Below are 14,537 nucleotides of genomic sequence, written 5' to 3' on the forward strand. Positions count from 1 at the left end.
GCTGTCCGAGCGGGCGGAAGCGCGGGGCCCTGTTCGCGTGTGTGCGAGCCGCTGTGCGGGACGGCGTGAAGCTGCGCGGGTCGCGCGAGGGTTGGCAGCCGGCACCTGGCCGACACCGCCATTGCTGTCTGAATTGGAGGAAGGCTTTGGTATACTTTTTCTTATTTTTTTACCCTCTGTTCAACTGCTGGCTCAAAATTCAGTCCCTTGGGTGGGTGCAGCAAAATGAGCAGCTGCTTGTTTTTTATGTGTGGTTGGTGGACGAGCACGGTGTTGCCCTGTAAACAGCAGCGATAGCCACAGAAGGAAAGCCTTCTGCTTCGCTTTTGAGCATGGAGCGTGTTTTTGTGTGTAAACCATGAAGTTGATCCAAAGGCTGCGTATTGCTGGACAAGTGGTGCCGTTGTGCACTGAGGCTCGTGACCTGCGCTCCAGGACGATGGGGATGAAGCACTCTATTGTGGAAATGTGGAAGGGAATAGGGAGCCTTTACAGATTCACCCTCCAGCTGACACGTCAGTAAATCTAACAGACTGAAGAGCAGTAAGTTGTGAGGCATTGAGGTGTTTACTGACTGCTAGAGGAGCTCAGATATGAAGTAACTGAGCTTGTTGTGCTCTGCAACCAGAGGCTGGAATCCATCTCAAAACTAGATGGAAGGAGGCTGGAAAATGTGATGTTTTTTTTAAGAGAGTGATTGCAAGGCTGGCCTGAGAAAACAGGGACTTCCATATACAGCAAATGAGCAAGAAGGCATTCTGTGCATAAATAGGATGCACGATCAGAGAGCTGTTGGGGCTGTTGAGTCACAGATCACATAAAGGTAGGAGTCTACAGGCCTTTGTAGAAGTTGATTGAGTCAGTATAGATTTTCATGAAGATCTTTCACCTAAAGCTTTTGGTTTCTTTGATCCACTTTAGGTTGAGGATTTCTCAGAAAATCGAAGCTCTATCCAGCTTGGTCTTCTTTGAGCAGGTAGCATTCAAAACACACAAATGGTTTGGAAAAGAAAGATGGAGTGTTTATAGCAGACAGAAAGGTTTTAGGAATAGGCAAAAGCAGACGTTGCTGAGAGACCATTTTGCAGCTGTTCAGTGAACTTAAACATCTGGCATTCAGCAAACTAAGGAAAAACAGAAGATTTTACTGTGATATTGCAAAGGTGAATCTGAGTTGTGTCTTGCTTATTGTCAGTGATGCTCGTGACTCCCTCTTAGCCATAAAATCCTCACACAGGGATTGTAGAGGGAAGAGCATAGATTGGGTGTGGTCTGCAAACCTGCTGTCATTGGTAGAAGTGAGGTTCTCATGGCCCAAAGCAGCAGTGTCGGTGAGAGCTGTGGGAGTTCAAGGGTTTGCTTGGGAGGTTAGTGGTGAATTCGAGGGAATTCCTGAGTTGCCATGGGATGATTAGTAAACATGGCAGAAATTTTTTATGGCAGAAGTAGGAATTTATTTAAATTTTAAACGCATCTTTTTTTCATGCATCAAAATCTGCCTGACCCAGAGCTTATCATGCATGCTAGAAGCATTGTGTGTGTTGCTCCTGGAGAAGCAACCTCAATTCGGAGCTATGACTCAGAGATGTTTATCAGGACTCTCTTTTCAGGACTGTTATAATTCCTCAGGTTGTTTCAGCTTTTATTTTAGTAGTCGTGATGCAATAGCAGCGCTAAGTAGTTGAAGTTCCAGGAAAGGAAAGGAGCCTGGTTATTACAATTGCTTTTTGAAATGAAGGAATGGGGAGCCTAAGTTGCAAATTATAATAATTGATTCTGTTACCATTGTTGGATTTGGCTGAATAAACGAGCCGAGGAGTAACAGGTGGGATGCAGTCTGTTCTACATTCCCATTCTGATTTTCATGGAAATAAGTAGGAGGAGTTTCTGGGAGGAAGGGAAGGACAGATAATGTCTTCAGCTGCCAGTTCTTCCTTCTCCAAGATAATTTTATGTTCTGCTCCAAGAAACACGAGCTGCATTGTCTGCACTTCTGTATCTGACATGTTCTTGGTGAATCCTAAGTAAGAGTGTGCTGGAGTTCTGGGGTAAGAGTTAATTCAGAGCTTTGGCTGTCAACTTTAAACACGCATTTTGTTTTTATTTTATTAATAATATTTTCCCAGCTTCATGGATAAGACCCTTTTTATTTTCTGGGTGGACTCTGAAGTATCAGGCAGCTTGGGATTAGCTCACAAATGATTGTCACCAGTGTTAATGGAAGAGTTATCTGGAAAGATCTGCAGTCCCAGTTCTGTGTAGGAAATACAGATGTATTTCCATCATCCCTGTGTTTGTTAATGCTGATTTGCCCTGTTGTGGTAAGAGATATATGTTGGCTGGCTATTAAGTCCCTTACTGGATACTTCAAAAGGGAATTGCCTTCTACCTTCAGTAACTGAGATAAAGAACAATAATACTGTTGAGGGAAGAGGAGGTCATTTGGTGACATGATGCTGAGAAGCCAAGCCTGCAGCACTGCCTCCTTCACTCTGCAGTTACTCCTGCAGGAGCACTGGAAGTGTCAGCGTTGCCATCTCCCACGTTTCCGTCCTCCTCAGCACACCTGTGAGAACAGCTCATGGGAGATTAATCTTAATATACTTTTACTGGACTATTTTCACCAGGAAGCATGGGTGGATTCGTGCCTTGTGCAGTACTTTTTTGCATGCTGTAGAAAATAATTCAATTCAAAACTTCAGGGTCCAAGATACTGGGCTGTCACTCTGAGGACTGTGAGCTGGAGCAGGGTCAGCAGCACTGTGTCAGTTCCCTTCTGACCATCCTCAGACATCACCACACCAAGCACTCTCTGTTGTCCTGCCCGATCCACAGATTGAGATAAGGCTTTAGATTGCTTCTTAATAATGAAATAGAACTCCTGCCTGTCTCGTCGTGTGTGGCTTCTAGCAGCTCAGAAAGGAAGCTGATAGAAAATGCCCCTTCTCTAAAATTAGTGCAGGTTTCTCTGGAGGAAAAGAGCAGATCATGGCTGATTTACTGAACTCCAAGTTCGATAGCAGGCACTAGCTAGGGTTTGTGGCACATGGTTTCTGCACACACCAGTGCAGGTACTCACCGTTTCATTCACTACCATTTTCTTGTTTGTTTGCCAGCTGTGACAAAAATGTTGGCAGGCAGCTCTTTGCCAGCACAGTATGGAGCTGCACTGAGTTTCTGGCAGCAGAAGCAGATGTGTTTGCTGGAAGATCAGTCACTGATTCCACATCAGATATTTTATTTATATGAATTGAAAAAGTGACCTGAAACATCACCACTTGCAAAGTGATTAATTTTAATTAATGTAAAACTAATGGACTGGAAAATGGTAGGTGCAATTCAGAATCATCAGTAAAATCTCAAGTAAACATTTATTATTCTGTCCATTAACCCAGCATGTAATGTCAGCTGTTCCAAGGTGACAGCAGCATCTTAAACAGGGAAATGGAAAAAGATTTTTTCACAAATCCCATTTTGAGCTTCATATTCTATACAAGAAGCAGTGTCTGGTAATTCCATGTACATTGTTTAATTCTTTTAGTTTGTTCTTGGATAGTAAATAGCACAGCAGATCAATATCTTCTTGTGGATATACTATTCTAGGTCACAACTTTCCAACAGCAGAAACAAGATCCCTAATGTTTTGTGAACATGTTGCTGAAAAGTACAGTGTAGTAAGTGACGTGACAATTTGTAAACACCTATGCAAAATGTTTTTACGGTTAAGTTAAATTTGGTTAATGCTGTTGTTTGCTTTGATTCTTTTGTGTCACAAATGCTCTGTGGAGAAGGATCTGTGGGTCCTGGTGGACGACAGGTTGGCTGTGAGCCAGCAGCGTGCCCTGGTGGCCAAGAATGCCAAATGGAATCCTGGGGTGCGTTAAGGAACGTGGCCAGCAGGTCAGGAGAGGTGATCCTCCCCTCTATTCTGCCCTGGTCAGGCCTCACCTGGAGTACTGTATCCAGTTCTGGGCTCCCCGGTACAAAAAAGACAGAGATCTCCTGGAGAGAGTGCAGCAGAGGGCCACAAAAATGATAAAGGGCCTGAAGCATCTCCCCTGTGAGGAAAGGCTGAGTGAACTGGGTCTGTTCAGCCTTGAGAAAAGAAGACTGAGAGGAAATCTTATTAATGTTTGTAAATACCTTACGTGTGGGAGTCAAAGGGACATGGCCAACATATTTTCAGTGGTCTTTGGGGGCAGGACAAGGGGAAACAGCCGTAAACTGGAGCATAGGGAGTTCTGCACCAATATGCAAAGGAACTTCTTATCAGTCAGGGAGACAGAGCACTGGAACAGGCTGTCCAAGGGAACTTGTGGAGTCTCCTTCTCTGGAGATATTCAAGACCCATCTGGACATCTACTTGTACAGCCTGCTGTAAAGAGACTGCTTTGCAGGGGGGTTGGACTCAGTGATCTCTAAAGGTCCCTTCCAACCCCTACAATGCTGTGAAATGTTATCAGATTCATTTTTTTAACAGCAGTGGACCTTTGAAAATAATTTCCATGTGTCTGATTTCTAATCGTAATTTTACTGTTTTAAAGATGGTGATACGTGTGAGTATCTTCTGTCCAGTGGGAGATTTCTTGGAGAAAAAGTGTGGCAGCCTCATAGTTGTATGATGCACAAGTATAAAAACAGGTAAGGAAACCCTTCTTTTGTTCTTCTTCTGGGAAAGAAGATTAATTGTTGTCTGCTGCTGAAATTGCAGTCTCATCTTTTTTTTTTTTTTTTTTTTTGTTCTTTGTGGTCTGTTCTCCTAGGCTTGAAATATATGCAACATCTATCAGGAGATTTTTTTTTTTCCTTAACATTTTCCATGTAACTGTAGCATCTACCACATTTCTGTCTCTGTATTAAAATACAAATAAATGTGGTAGCAGTACTGGTGCTTGTCACAAGGAGCTACCAGGTAGTTTGGAAACTGCTTTCTTTGTAGCACTGTGGAATAGGAAAGCCTACTTTATCATTCCAGTAACAGTATTAGCTGAAGAGTTGACTTTCATTTATATGCAAATTATGCTAAACTTCTAATTATTTCAACACTGAAAAGATTTACTGTTACTTAGCACTGGATATAATACATACAATTACCTATATTGATCTATAGATTTCACTAAAGACTTTTCTCTAATATATCATAAATTTCCTGTAAAACGAGTGTTGCTGTTTTGTTTTTCAGTGAAGCAAAAAGTTGCCTCATAGACAAACATATTGTGTTCTTAGGAGATTCTAGAATTCGACAGCTGTTCTATTCATTTATAAAAATCATAAATCCTCAAGTCAAGGAAGAAGGAAATAAGGTGAGATGGTGTATTTTGATGATTTCTGTTTCCTTCTTTTCCAATTTACTTCATAACTCTTCTCTGAAGTCATTTTGCACTGCTTGCTGGGCTAGGAAGAAGAAGCACAAAAAGGAATAGCAAGATTAGACCAAGGTAATGAGAGTTTGATAAATGAACTAGGAAGCCTGAGAGAAAGCTCCCAGCAGTCTGAATAAACAAATGCAGCTGACTTCTCCCATGGCTTCTTAGGTTTCATACTTGCTTCTTGTTGAGGGAACAGTTGTTCCATTCATGCTCTGCAATTTGGTATCTTCTATGTCAGTTAGATTGCTGACCTAACCTGTTCCTAAAAAACCTTGGCCAATGACAGGTTTCCCGGTTTAACTTGAGTCTGAAGGTGTAACTAAAACTGGCTTCTGATCTCACCATGCTTTTGATTGTTGCTGAAACGTAGATTTTTGTAAGGTGAAGAATGTAAACTGCAGCCTACTGGATGGAAGCAGTAAGAAAGGAATTAGATGTAGACCATCAATTTACTTTATTATGTGACACTTCTTAGGTCTGACTCTTCATGGGTGTATGTATGTATGTGAGGGAAAAGACACACTTCACTTCCAACTGCAAATGAGATCCATCATAAGTACTTCTGTGGTTTAAAAGTGCAAGCTAGCAGTTTGTCTGACAGAAAGGATGCAGTCACTTAGACTTGTCAAAACAAGGCATTTAATTGATGGAGTAACTTTCTTTTTTTTCCTAGTTGTATCACATTTGCTTCCTAAAGGCGAGACTAAATTGAGCAGTGAGATGACAGGGTGCTATAACTAATTTTAAGCTGAGAGGTATCTTCTGTCAAGTATTTATGAAATCCAGATCTGTTCATCAAAGATAAATATACTTTTTATTAGGATCAAAACTAACATTGTCTTAGTGTTTAAAGGATTGGAAATGCTCTTAAGGATTTCTGGCTGCTTTCTTTCTAGTTTCTCACAATCTCACTCAGAAATGTAATGATACCTTCCAGGCTTTGTTTCTTCCTTTCTTGAAATCTTTAATTAAAGCTGTTTCATTTGGTCTGTGCAAAGAAGATAGGTGAATGAACAGGAAGGCTATGGGGAAGGAAGTGGAAGAAAGGAGGGAAAAAAATCTAAAGGTTTCTCATTTGGGGAGGGAAAACTTAGGAGAATATTTAATGAGACCTTTCTAACAGAGTGAACAGAAAGCATTTCAGATGTAATTCTACCAGGAAAAATAACCGTCTGTGAGAGTAGTTTGTTTTATCAAGAAAACAATATAAACATTTTGCATTGGAATACTGACTTTTTTATACAAGAAAGTTCTAAAGGTAAACCTTAGGGTAAGAGTGAGTTAGCATAGCAATTTTTTCTTCTGGAAGTTATCTTACTTTGCTTTTATTGGTTTGTTTGTTTTGGCAGCATGGAAATATCCCTTTTGAAGATAAATCTGCTTCAATTAAAGTGGTAAGTTTTTATCTGGCATTAAATTGTAAGATAATTTGTATCTAATTTCACACAGTGTAATCCAAACTGCAGTCAGTTTGATTTTTTTCAGACTTCTGCACGTGCTGAAAAGTGAAAAGTAGTTTCAGAGCATCAACATTCTTTATAAATCTTGAACAAATTACATAAGAATGTATATTCAATGCATTATATTATGTATCAGATACTTTGAGAGACTTCAGCTTTGAGTACTCTCACAGATTCTATCGTTCCATGTACTTCATTATCCAAGAGAACTGCAAAATCTTTAGATCTGTAGTAGTGAAAGAGATCTCCCTACTGCTGGAAGTATTTCTGCATTATGAAGTTTCCTTACAGTAATTTTTGCATATGTAATCCTTGCAATTTCACTTTAATGTGTATTTGCAATCCTTCTGATACTTCTGCAGAATAACTGGGTAGTAGGTAGTCTGAGTTTATCTGGGAGATATAATAGCATTAGCCAACATGTGGATTGTTTTCTAGCTGAATGTTGGGCGCTGCTCTTGACATGTAAAATAAAAAATGTAGTAGATGATGCGTTTAGCATCCATGACACTGTTAAGCAGGTAACAATTTACAAAGTGGTAATGTAAAATGTTGGGATTTCTTTTTGTTTGAAAACTAAAATTCCAAGCTTTCAGTCACATTAGTCTCTAAAGTTTTGGATTTTAAAAAAATCCGTTGTTAAAAATTGGGAACTGAGAAAAAAATGAAGTCAGTATATACAAGTTATAAGATGTGAGTTTGGTTTTAGCCATGATAGCATGGAAGGGAAACCTGAGGACATCCCATTTGGCACAGTCTAAAAAGTTAGTTTCTTGATGAAATCTTGACTCTTGAACTACATGTTATTGTTATTTTAATGGGGAGAACTTGTGGGTTTGGTTTGGTCTTCCTACCATACTGCAATGTCAGACTTATCAGACTTGCTGTGAAGGAAATCTCATTTGGGCTTACGTGGTTTTCTTTTACACTTGGGCTAATGCTAATTAGTTTTCTTTGTTTGTTTTGTTTTGTTTTGTTTTGCTAGTCTACTGCTCGTCTTAGTGCTTACAGATTAAATCTACATTTCTTTTAAAGGATTTCCTGTGGTATCCAGAAGTTAATGGCTCTATGAGGCAGCGTATCAAATCTTGGACTGAGGTTAGTCTTAAACTGTTTATTTTAGGAAAATATTCTGACTTCTTCCTTTCATAAATATGGCTATAAATACAAAAAGGTTAGCAACTGCAGCATATTGCACTGTATGCAGTCAGTTATGTAGCAGAGGTCTGAAATCTGGCATCGAAATAGTGAAAGGGAGTGTGTGTGTGAATATATACTTACTAGCATCTACTGTCTGCCAAGGATGCCTTTACTTGGGCCAAAAAAGGCCTCACCAGGAGAAAAAAAACAAAACCAAACACCTGCTTTCTAGGAGCAGGTTGATTCATCCCAGTAGAAACTGAAAGACTTTTTCATCTGATTTGGCAACGTTAAGTTCTCTTTACAAGCTAAATTGACAGTGATTGTAAGTGCTTATCTGCTTTCATTCTTGCAGATTCTATGACATGAAAATTGATATTTGTGATATATCTGCAGTCTGTTGTTATGTAACCACTAAATGATGGACAATTTTGAGCAACTGTTATTTCAAATGGAAGTCTTAGTTAACTTGATTAGTACATCAAATGATAACTATGATTTCTGAATATTTTAAAACTAATTTCTTTCTACTTTGTCTCATAGGGTTCTGTGACAAAACCTCATATAATTGTAGCAGGAGCTGCCACGGTAAGTTATGCATGTATGTGGCATGTAAGTAAAGGAGGAAGTTCTAGTAGGGTAATTTTTATTCTTTCAAGTTGGTTACGAGATAAACTGTTAATCTCAGTTTATAATAAAAATATTCTCTCTGTGAAATTCCTGCTTATAGCAAGTAGTTAATTCTTAAGCATCAGGTATATTTTGTTACAGCTGCATGATACACACTACTTGGTTTAAAAGCAGTTTAGTTCAGAGACAATTCAGGTGTTCTGCCATTATAGGAGATCCACATAAATTCATTAGGCTTTAGGAATCTGATTGAGGCTAGAATGTCTCTGCTCCTACTGAATGAAACATACTTCTTAAAATGTATGTAAAAGTACTGCAGGTATTTTAGCTGTGTAGATTTAGCTACTGGGAGTCATACAGGTTCTGAATCTTTTTATTTTATTCTCTAGTGGTCAATCAAGATTCACAATGGCAGCAATGAAGCCCTCACACAATATAAAATCAATATCACTTCAATTGCACCTCTTTTGGAAAAATTAGCAAAAAGTAGTGATGTTTACTGGATTTTACAAGGTAAAGTAATGAACAGTAAGTAACAAGAATTCATATTGTCACTGTCAGTTGAACCAGTCTCTCATAGGTTATGAAGAACTTAGTGTGTACTGCTGATTTACTGAGTACATATGTTGGCTGAATTGCAGTGCAGCTTTTTGAGCAGTTGTAACTAGCTGGCTCCTAACTAGCTGCTAGTAGTGATGGAGATTTTCATTCTCTCTTGGGAATTTTTTTTTGCCTCCCGAGCTCCTATCTCTCAGTCATTCTCTCTCAGACTCAGGATACTATTTTCTATTCTGTCTTCCTGTGTTTGTGTTCCACTAAGTTTTCAGATTACATAAATAATGGAAGAGGTTCTACAAACGCAGCTTGTGCATATCTAGAATTACTCTGGAGAGTGTTGAGAATTGAGTTCTCTGAAGACCAACTTGCATCTGTATGCTAAGCGTTGGTGAGTTAAGATCAGGAGCCAGAAATCATGGCTCAGAATGAGTCTGCGAGGTTTCTGTCATGGCACCAACCTTCTTTAGCTTTTCTTCAACAAAACTCAGATCTGTCTTTGATGCTGAACAGTGAGCTGATAGGTAGACTTGTGTTTTATGTTTCAGATGGTTGTCATCTCCGTGAGAAAGATAAGCAGGTTTTGAACCCTGATAGCAATATGCTCAGCTGTATCCTTAAAGCCGTATGTAAGTTCCTGTCAAAGATGGTTCTAGAGATTAACCTGGATCAACAGATTCATCTTTTCACATTACTTTCAAGACTAAATTTGTCTATTACAAAAGTAATTAACTGTCAGACACGCTCCAACATTCCGTTGATAAAGATCCAGTCCATTTAAGTAATCTCTGAGCTCTTTATAGTCGTAATGGAACAAATAAGAGCAGAAACTGTACACAGAGCATAGTATATGTATGGTCTGTACACACAAGTTGGTACGGACTTGGATTATCCAAAATAGTCATGAGGCAGCTTGAGTAGATAACCTCAAAGCTTTTGGTGTGTTTTACCAGTTATGAACATCAGCAGCTTTTCTTTGTGGTTTGGTGATTTTTTTCTGCAATCCTGTGTAGCTTAGCGTTATGTTCCAAGTAATCCATGTAGCCTGCAGACAGCTAAGTACTGCTCCAACCTGCTGAAAAACTAAGATTCTAACATCAGTTAAATTGAAATCAGCAGGAACAAGTGGAAAATGCTTGTGGAATGTGGCTTAGAGAAGTGAGAAATTGGTTTCATCTGCAGCAACTAGAGTTTTGAGATTATTCTTTTCCCCAGTGTATCTGTTCTGCCTGTCTTCTATCATCTTGTGTTTGGAACCTTTACTTGGGGCACTCCATTTCTGTTAGAAGGCATAAGCAGCTCTACTCCAGCACTGTGCTCCACATGGAGCACAAAAGCATTCGTGTCTGGCCAAAGCTTTTTGATCTATTAGGACACGTGCGTAACTAGGGAATAACGTTAAGAGTATTCCCTTATAAACAACTCTGGTTGCAGTAATGGACACTGATTCCTCACTGGTTTTGCTATGTCATTAAACAACTTCAAATACCAGAATGAAAGGAACCTATGCAATCTGAGCTAACCAAAAGTATTTGTCATGTGGACTCTTCATGTACCCATTTTTTATCCTTTCAAATTCAGATCCTGTTAATGAAGATATGCTGAGTGAGAGTCGGAAAATGATCACTAATGAGAAAATAAATGCTTATAATGAAGCAGCTGTCCGTATTTTGAACAGCAGCTCCCGAAATTCAAAAGCCAAAGTTAAAGTGTTCAGTGTATCAAAACTGATAGCACAAGAAACTATTATGAAGTCTTCAGATGGCTTGCATCTGCCTGAATCAAGCAGGGATACAGTAAGTATTTTTAGCACTGGTCGACATTAAAAAGTAATAATAGTAAAACAGAATTTAAGAGAATATTTTGAGACAGCAGACAATATGAATGTAGTGAGAACCTTCCTGTCCTTCAGGAGGTTTTGCTCAGAAGGTTCCAGTAGGTAGAATGTCAGGCAGTTTTGCTTATTTCTGTTTATCCAAGAGTATGAAACAGATGAGAAAACACACAGTATAGATTTTCTCCATTGTGTGGAGTGCCAGTGACTTTTTAATTCTTGCATTCGTAGCTTAAAGATAATACATATGCATGTCATGAGCCTCTCTGAATGTAATCAGTGTGCCCTCTCTGTGACTGAACTCTCCTGCTGTGTCAGCGTTACTTCTGCTCCTTTGCAGGTTTCAGTTGCTTTTGAATATTGCATGAGCTAAATACCATCTCACCAAGGTTTTAGTCTCATTGTCACGTAGACATTTTCATTACCCTGCCCCTTGAGGACACTGATTTTGTGAGCTATATTTTATGTATAGTCTATATAGTTATAGCTCCTTTTAGAGCCAATAGAGAAAACCCTTCTGTTGTAAGAATTAGGCTTACGTCATTCTGCTTACCTCAGGAAGCTAAAGGTTTTAGTCTTTGGAAGAGGTGTTTTGATTCCCATGCCGAATGCAACGAGGATTATGGGGGTTCCTATGAAATTTTTCCTGTATGATAAGGGGGAAGTTCATAGTTTTTCTGTCAATGCATGATCTAGTTAAAGAAAATTTTATGTGATGACAATATTTAGAGATTAATTGGAGAACTGTCTATTTCTTTGACAGAATGCAATGATTCTTATGAATGTCTACTGCAATAAGATAATGAAGCCCATTGACGGCTCCTGCTGCCAGCCTCAGCCTCCTCTCACTCTGATACAGAAATTAGCTTTCTGTTTCTTTACTTTGTCCATTGTTGGATATTTTGTTATCAGTTTAATTCATCGGAATAATTATCGAAAGAACAAATCATGCACTGATTTGGAAATTGGAGAGGAGAAGAAACCTACCATCAGTACTCCTAATGTTTCTACTTTAGAGATGCTGTTACACTGTTTCTGCAAACTTGGTCTAATCATGACCTATTTTTATCTATGTGACAGAGCAAATCTTTTCATGAAGGAAAATAAATTTTATACACACTCATCTTTCTTCATACCGATCGTCTATATCTTGGTTTTGGGGGTATTTTATACCGAAAATACAAAAGAGGTAATGATCAAGTTGACATCTTATTTGTAATGTAGTTTGACAGTTGGAGTGTAAATTTTAGATTGCTGATTATTGGAAGTAAACTTTTTCATGTCAGTATAACTCATCTGCAGAAAATACATTTACAAGCAATGCAGCGTTTGCATGGAATTAGATGTAGAATTTTCTTAAAAGCGTGTGGGTATGGGTGTGTTTGGCCTTTGCCAAACTTTAAGCAAGTGTAGCTCAGGTATGTGAGAGTGTAGATCACATTAACATGTCTGTTTGCAAGAGGACTTTTACAGTTTAGACCTATTTGCCCATAAAGTGGTTTATTGTTTTGAACTTTTTCTCCTCGTTTTGTAGATGTTCGTTGTACTTTTTGGAATAGCAACACTCTTGTTTTGTTTTGCACTAGACTAAAGTGTTAAACAGAGAACAGACTGATGAATGGAAGGGCTGGATGCAGCTTGTTATTTTGATTTATCATATCTCTGGAGCAAGCACTGTAAGTGAATTTCAAGGTTTCTTTGGGGGAACGTAAATTGGGCAGAAAGCACAAATATGTAATAGAATTGAATAGATTGAGTAATTCATACTATTGTTCTGGTAGTTTTAGAAATGATGTTTGCAGAATTAGGGTATTATTCAGTTTTCCTGATAAGAGCATGTTATGCATGACTCAACCAAATACAAAATGTACTTGATTTCTTGATGCAGAAGACCATGTTATTTTACTTGTCAGCAAGACAAGTGTCTGAATACAGTTCTTGTAATAACATGGGAGAGATGGGGGCAACAAAAGAGCTTAGTAAGAAACAAGAAATGCAGCATGTTTCTTTTCCTTGCTACACCTGATTTAGTGCAATGCAGAAAAACCAAAAAAGGAAAACCAGAAGCATTTATGTGGTAATTTATAAAAGGTACATTATTTTTCCCCACAGTTTTTGCCTGTGTACATGCACATTCGAGTTCTGGTGGCTGCATATCTGTTCCAAACAGGTTATGGGCACTTCTCATATTTTTGGATAAAAGGGGACTTCGGTGTGTACAGAGTGTGTCAGGTAAGGATAGATTTACTTATTGTTTCTATAAAGAACTTATTTTTCAGGAAGTAGAATATCTACAACACATCCATACTCCCTAAGTAGTGTGATGTTAGGTTACTTAACCAGACTTTTCAGAACCAAGGTGAATATTGTTTCTGTGCAATCCAACACATTTAGTGTTTATTTGTTATTATTTTGCATATGCAATGCTGTCATCAATGTAAAAAATGTTTGTAGGCCTTAAAAAAAGAAATCATTATTAAATATTTCGTAATGTATAGCAATGGAATTTCCATTGTGATGTATGTGTGAATATCTACGTATGTAAATACATAATGATCCTGGTATTTCTGTAAGACTTTGTTTTTTATATGAGTTGATAAATATTTTGTGAATTCAAGAGGCATTTGTGGACAGACTTTCTTTATTTGTCTTCCTCTGTGAATAAAGGTAATTGTTGAGTGAGTTATTCAGCACACGGGTTTGCTTGCTCCCAGCACTGCAAGTCTTTCAGTTGATGAAACAAATGCTGTCTTGTGTCTGATTTAAAGTCATTTCCAAGTAAAAGCTTTTAATTTTTGCATGCACTTTGAGTCTTTTCCTTATTGGTGAGGAAATGAAAACTCTTTGGTTTGTTGGGACCTTTAATAGTGTCCCAAAACACTTGCAGTATTTTTCTTTTTCTTTCCTTCAGATGAGTGATGTTTTGGATCTGTTGAAGAAACTTTCCACATTGTTATTTCATTAAGCATCCAACTGTTTTGTACTGAAGTAGATTACTAATACATGAACAAGAGGCATCACTGTAGGATTTGCTGCTTCTTTCAGAACTTAGCAAAGCATCCTCACACGCTCCATATTGATTTTTGCACATTGCAGAATCTAAGCTGAATTTTTCTTCAGTCAGGGCAGAGTTCTGCGTGGCAGCAGCTTGTTTAACCACTTGGTGTGTAGAATATCACACTCCTCTAACACTTTTGTTTAGAAATAATGAAAATTTCACCAACACATCAGGTGTAGCTGCTTCCTTGGGAGAAGAGAGAGGAATCGACTTATCTTTTGTTTTAGAATGTCTTATTTTCCTGAAGCCTTTTCACTTGAGGGTTCAAAAATTTGTAGATCCAATGGCAAAATGGTGAAGAAGCAAACACTCTCCAAATGCTTACATTAATTCTCAGGGGGCTTTTTGGTTTATTTTGTAGGGTTGTTTTTCTGTTGTTTTCCCCTCAAAGACGCTATGTTAGAGACGACAGCAGATGGGATGCTCACTCAGTCCCCAGGCTGGGAGCAGCTCTGTTGTACCCTATTTTCGTTTGTTGCTACTGAAGTAGG

At 38.6% G+C, this 14,537-nt stretch overlaps 1 protein-coding gene across 3 annotated transcripts; it reads left to right on the forward strand.

Moving 5' to 3' along the window:
• The first annotated feature begins 8 nt into the window (after positions 1–8).
• On the forward strand, positions 9–14,511 carry LOC100540591 (N-acetylneuraminate 9-O-acetyltransferase). 3 transcript variants are annotated; one of them, XM_010712557.3, is made up of 11 exons: positions 9–149; positions 4,545–4,641; positions 5,183–5,303; positions 6,719–6,763; positions 7,865–7,927; positions 8,513–8,557; positions 8,989–9,112; positions 10,736–10,950; positions 11,752–12,177; positions 12,575–12,664; positions 13,101–14,511. In XM_010712557.3, exons 2-11 carry the CDS (start codon positions 4,619–4,621, stop codon positions 13,272–13,274), a joined length of 1,326 nt encoding a protein of 441 aa, XP_010710859.3. In that variant the 5' UTR covers positions 9–149; positions 4,545–4,618; the 3' UTR covers positions 13,275–14,511. The 3 variants fall into 3 exon arrangements, with proteins under 3 accessions (XP_010710859.3, XP_031409748.1, XP_031409747.1); XM_031553888.1 differs by lacking the exons at positions 12,575–12,664; positions 13,101–14,511 and having other exon boundaries at positions 64–149; positions 11,752–12,553; XM_031553887.1 differs by lacking the exons at positions 9–149; positions 4,545–4,641; positions 5,183–5,303 and having other exon boundaries at positions 6,744–6,763; positions 7,815–7,927.
• The last annotated feature ends 26 nt before the right edge of the window (positions 14,512–14,537 follow it).

Source organism: Meleagris gallopavo, chromosome 6 (genome assembly GCF_000146605.3).
Source record: "Meleagris gallopavo isolate NT-WF06-2002-E0010 breed Aviagen turkey brand Nicholas breeding stock chromosome 6, Turkey_5.1, whole genome shotgun sequence".
Lineage (NCBI taxonomy): Eukaryota > Metazoa > Chordata > Aves > Galliformes > Phasianidae > Meleagris > Meleagris gallopavo.

Bases quoted from the DNA above. Each gene is read 5' to 3' on its own strand.
- LOC100540591 (XM_010712557.3), top strand. From the start codon at position 4,619: ATGATGCACAAGTATAAAAACAG. The intron at 4,642-5,182 runs GTAAGGAAACCC...TTTGTTTTTCAG, and splicing joins ATGCACAAGTATAAAAACAG to TGAAGCAAAAAGTTGCCTCA. The intron at 6,764-7,864 runs GTAAGTTTTTAT...TTTCTTTTAAAG, and splicing joins AATCTGCTTCAATTAAAGTG to GATTTCCTGTGGTATCCAGA.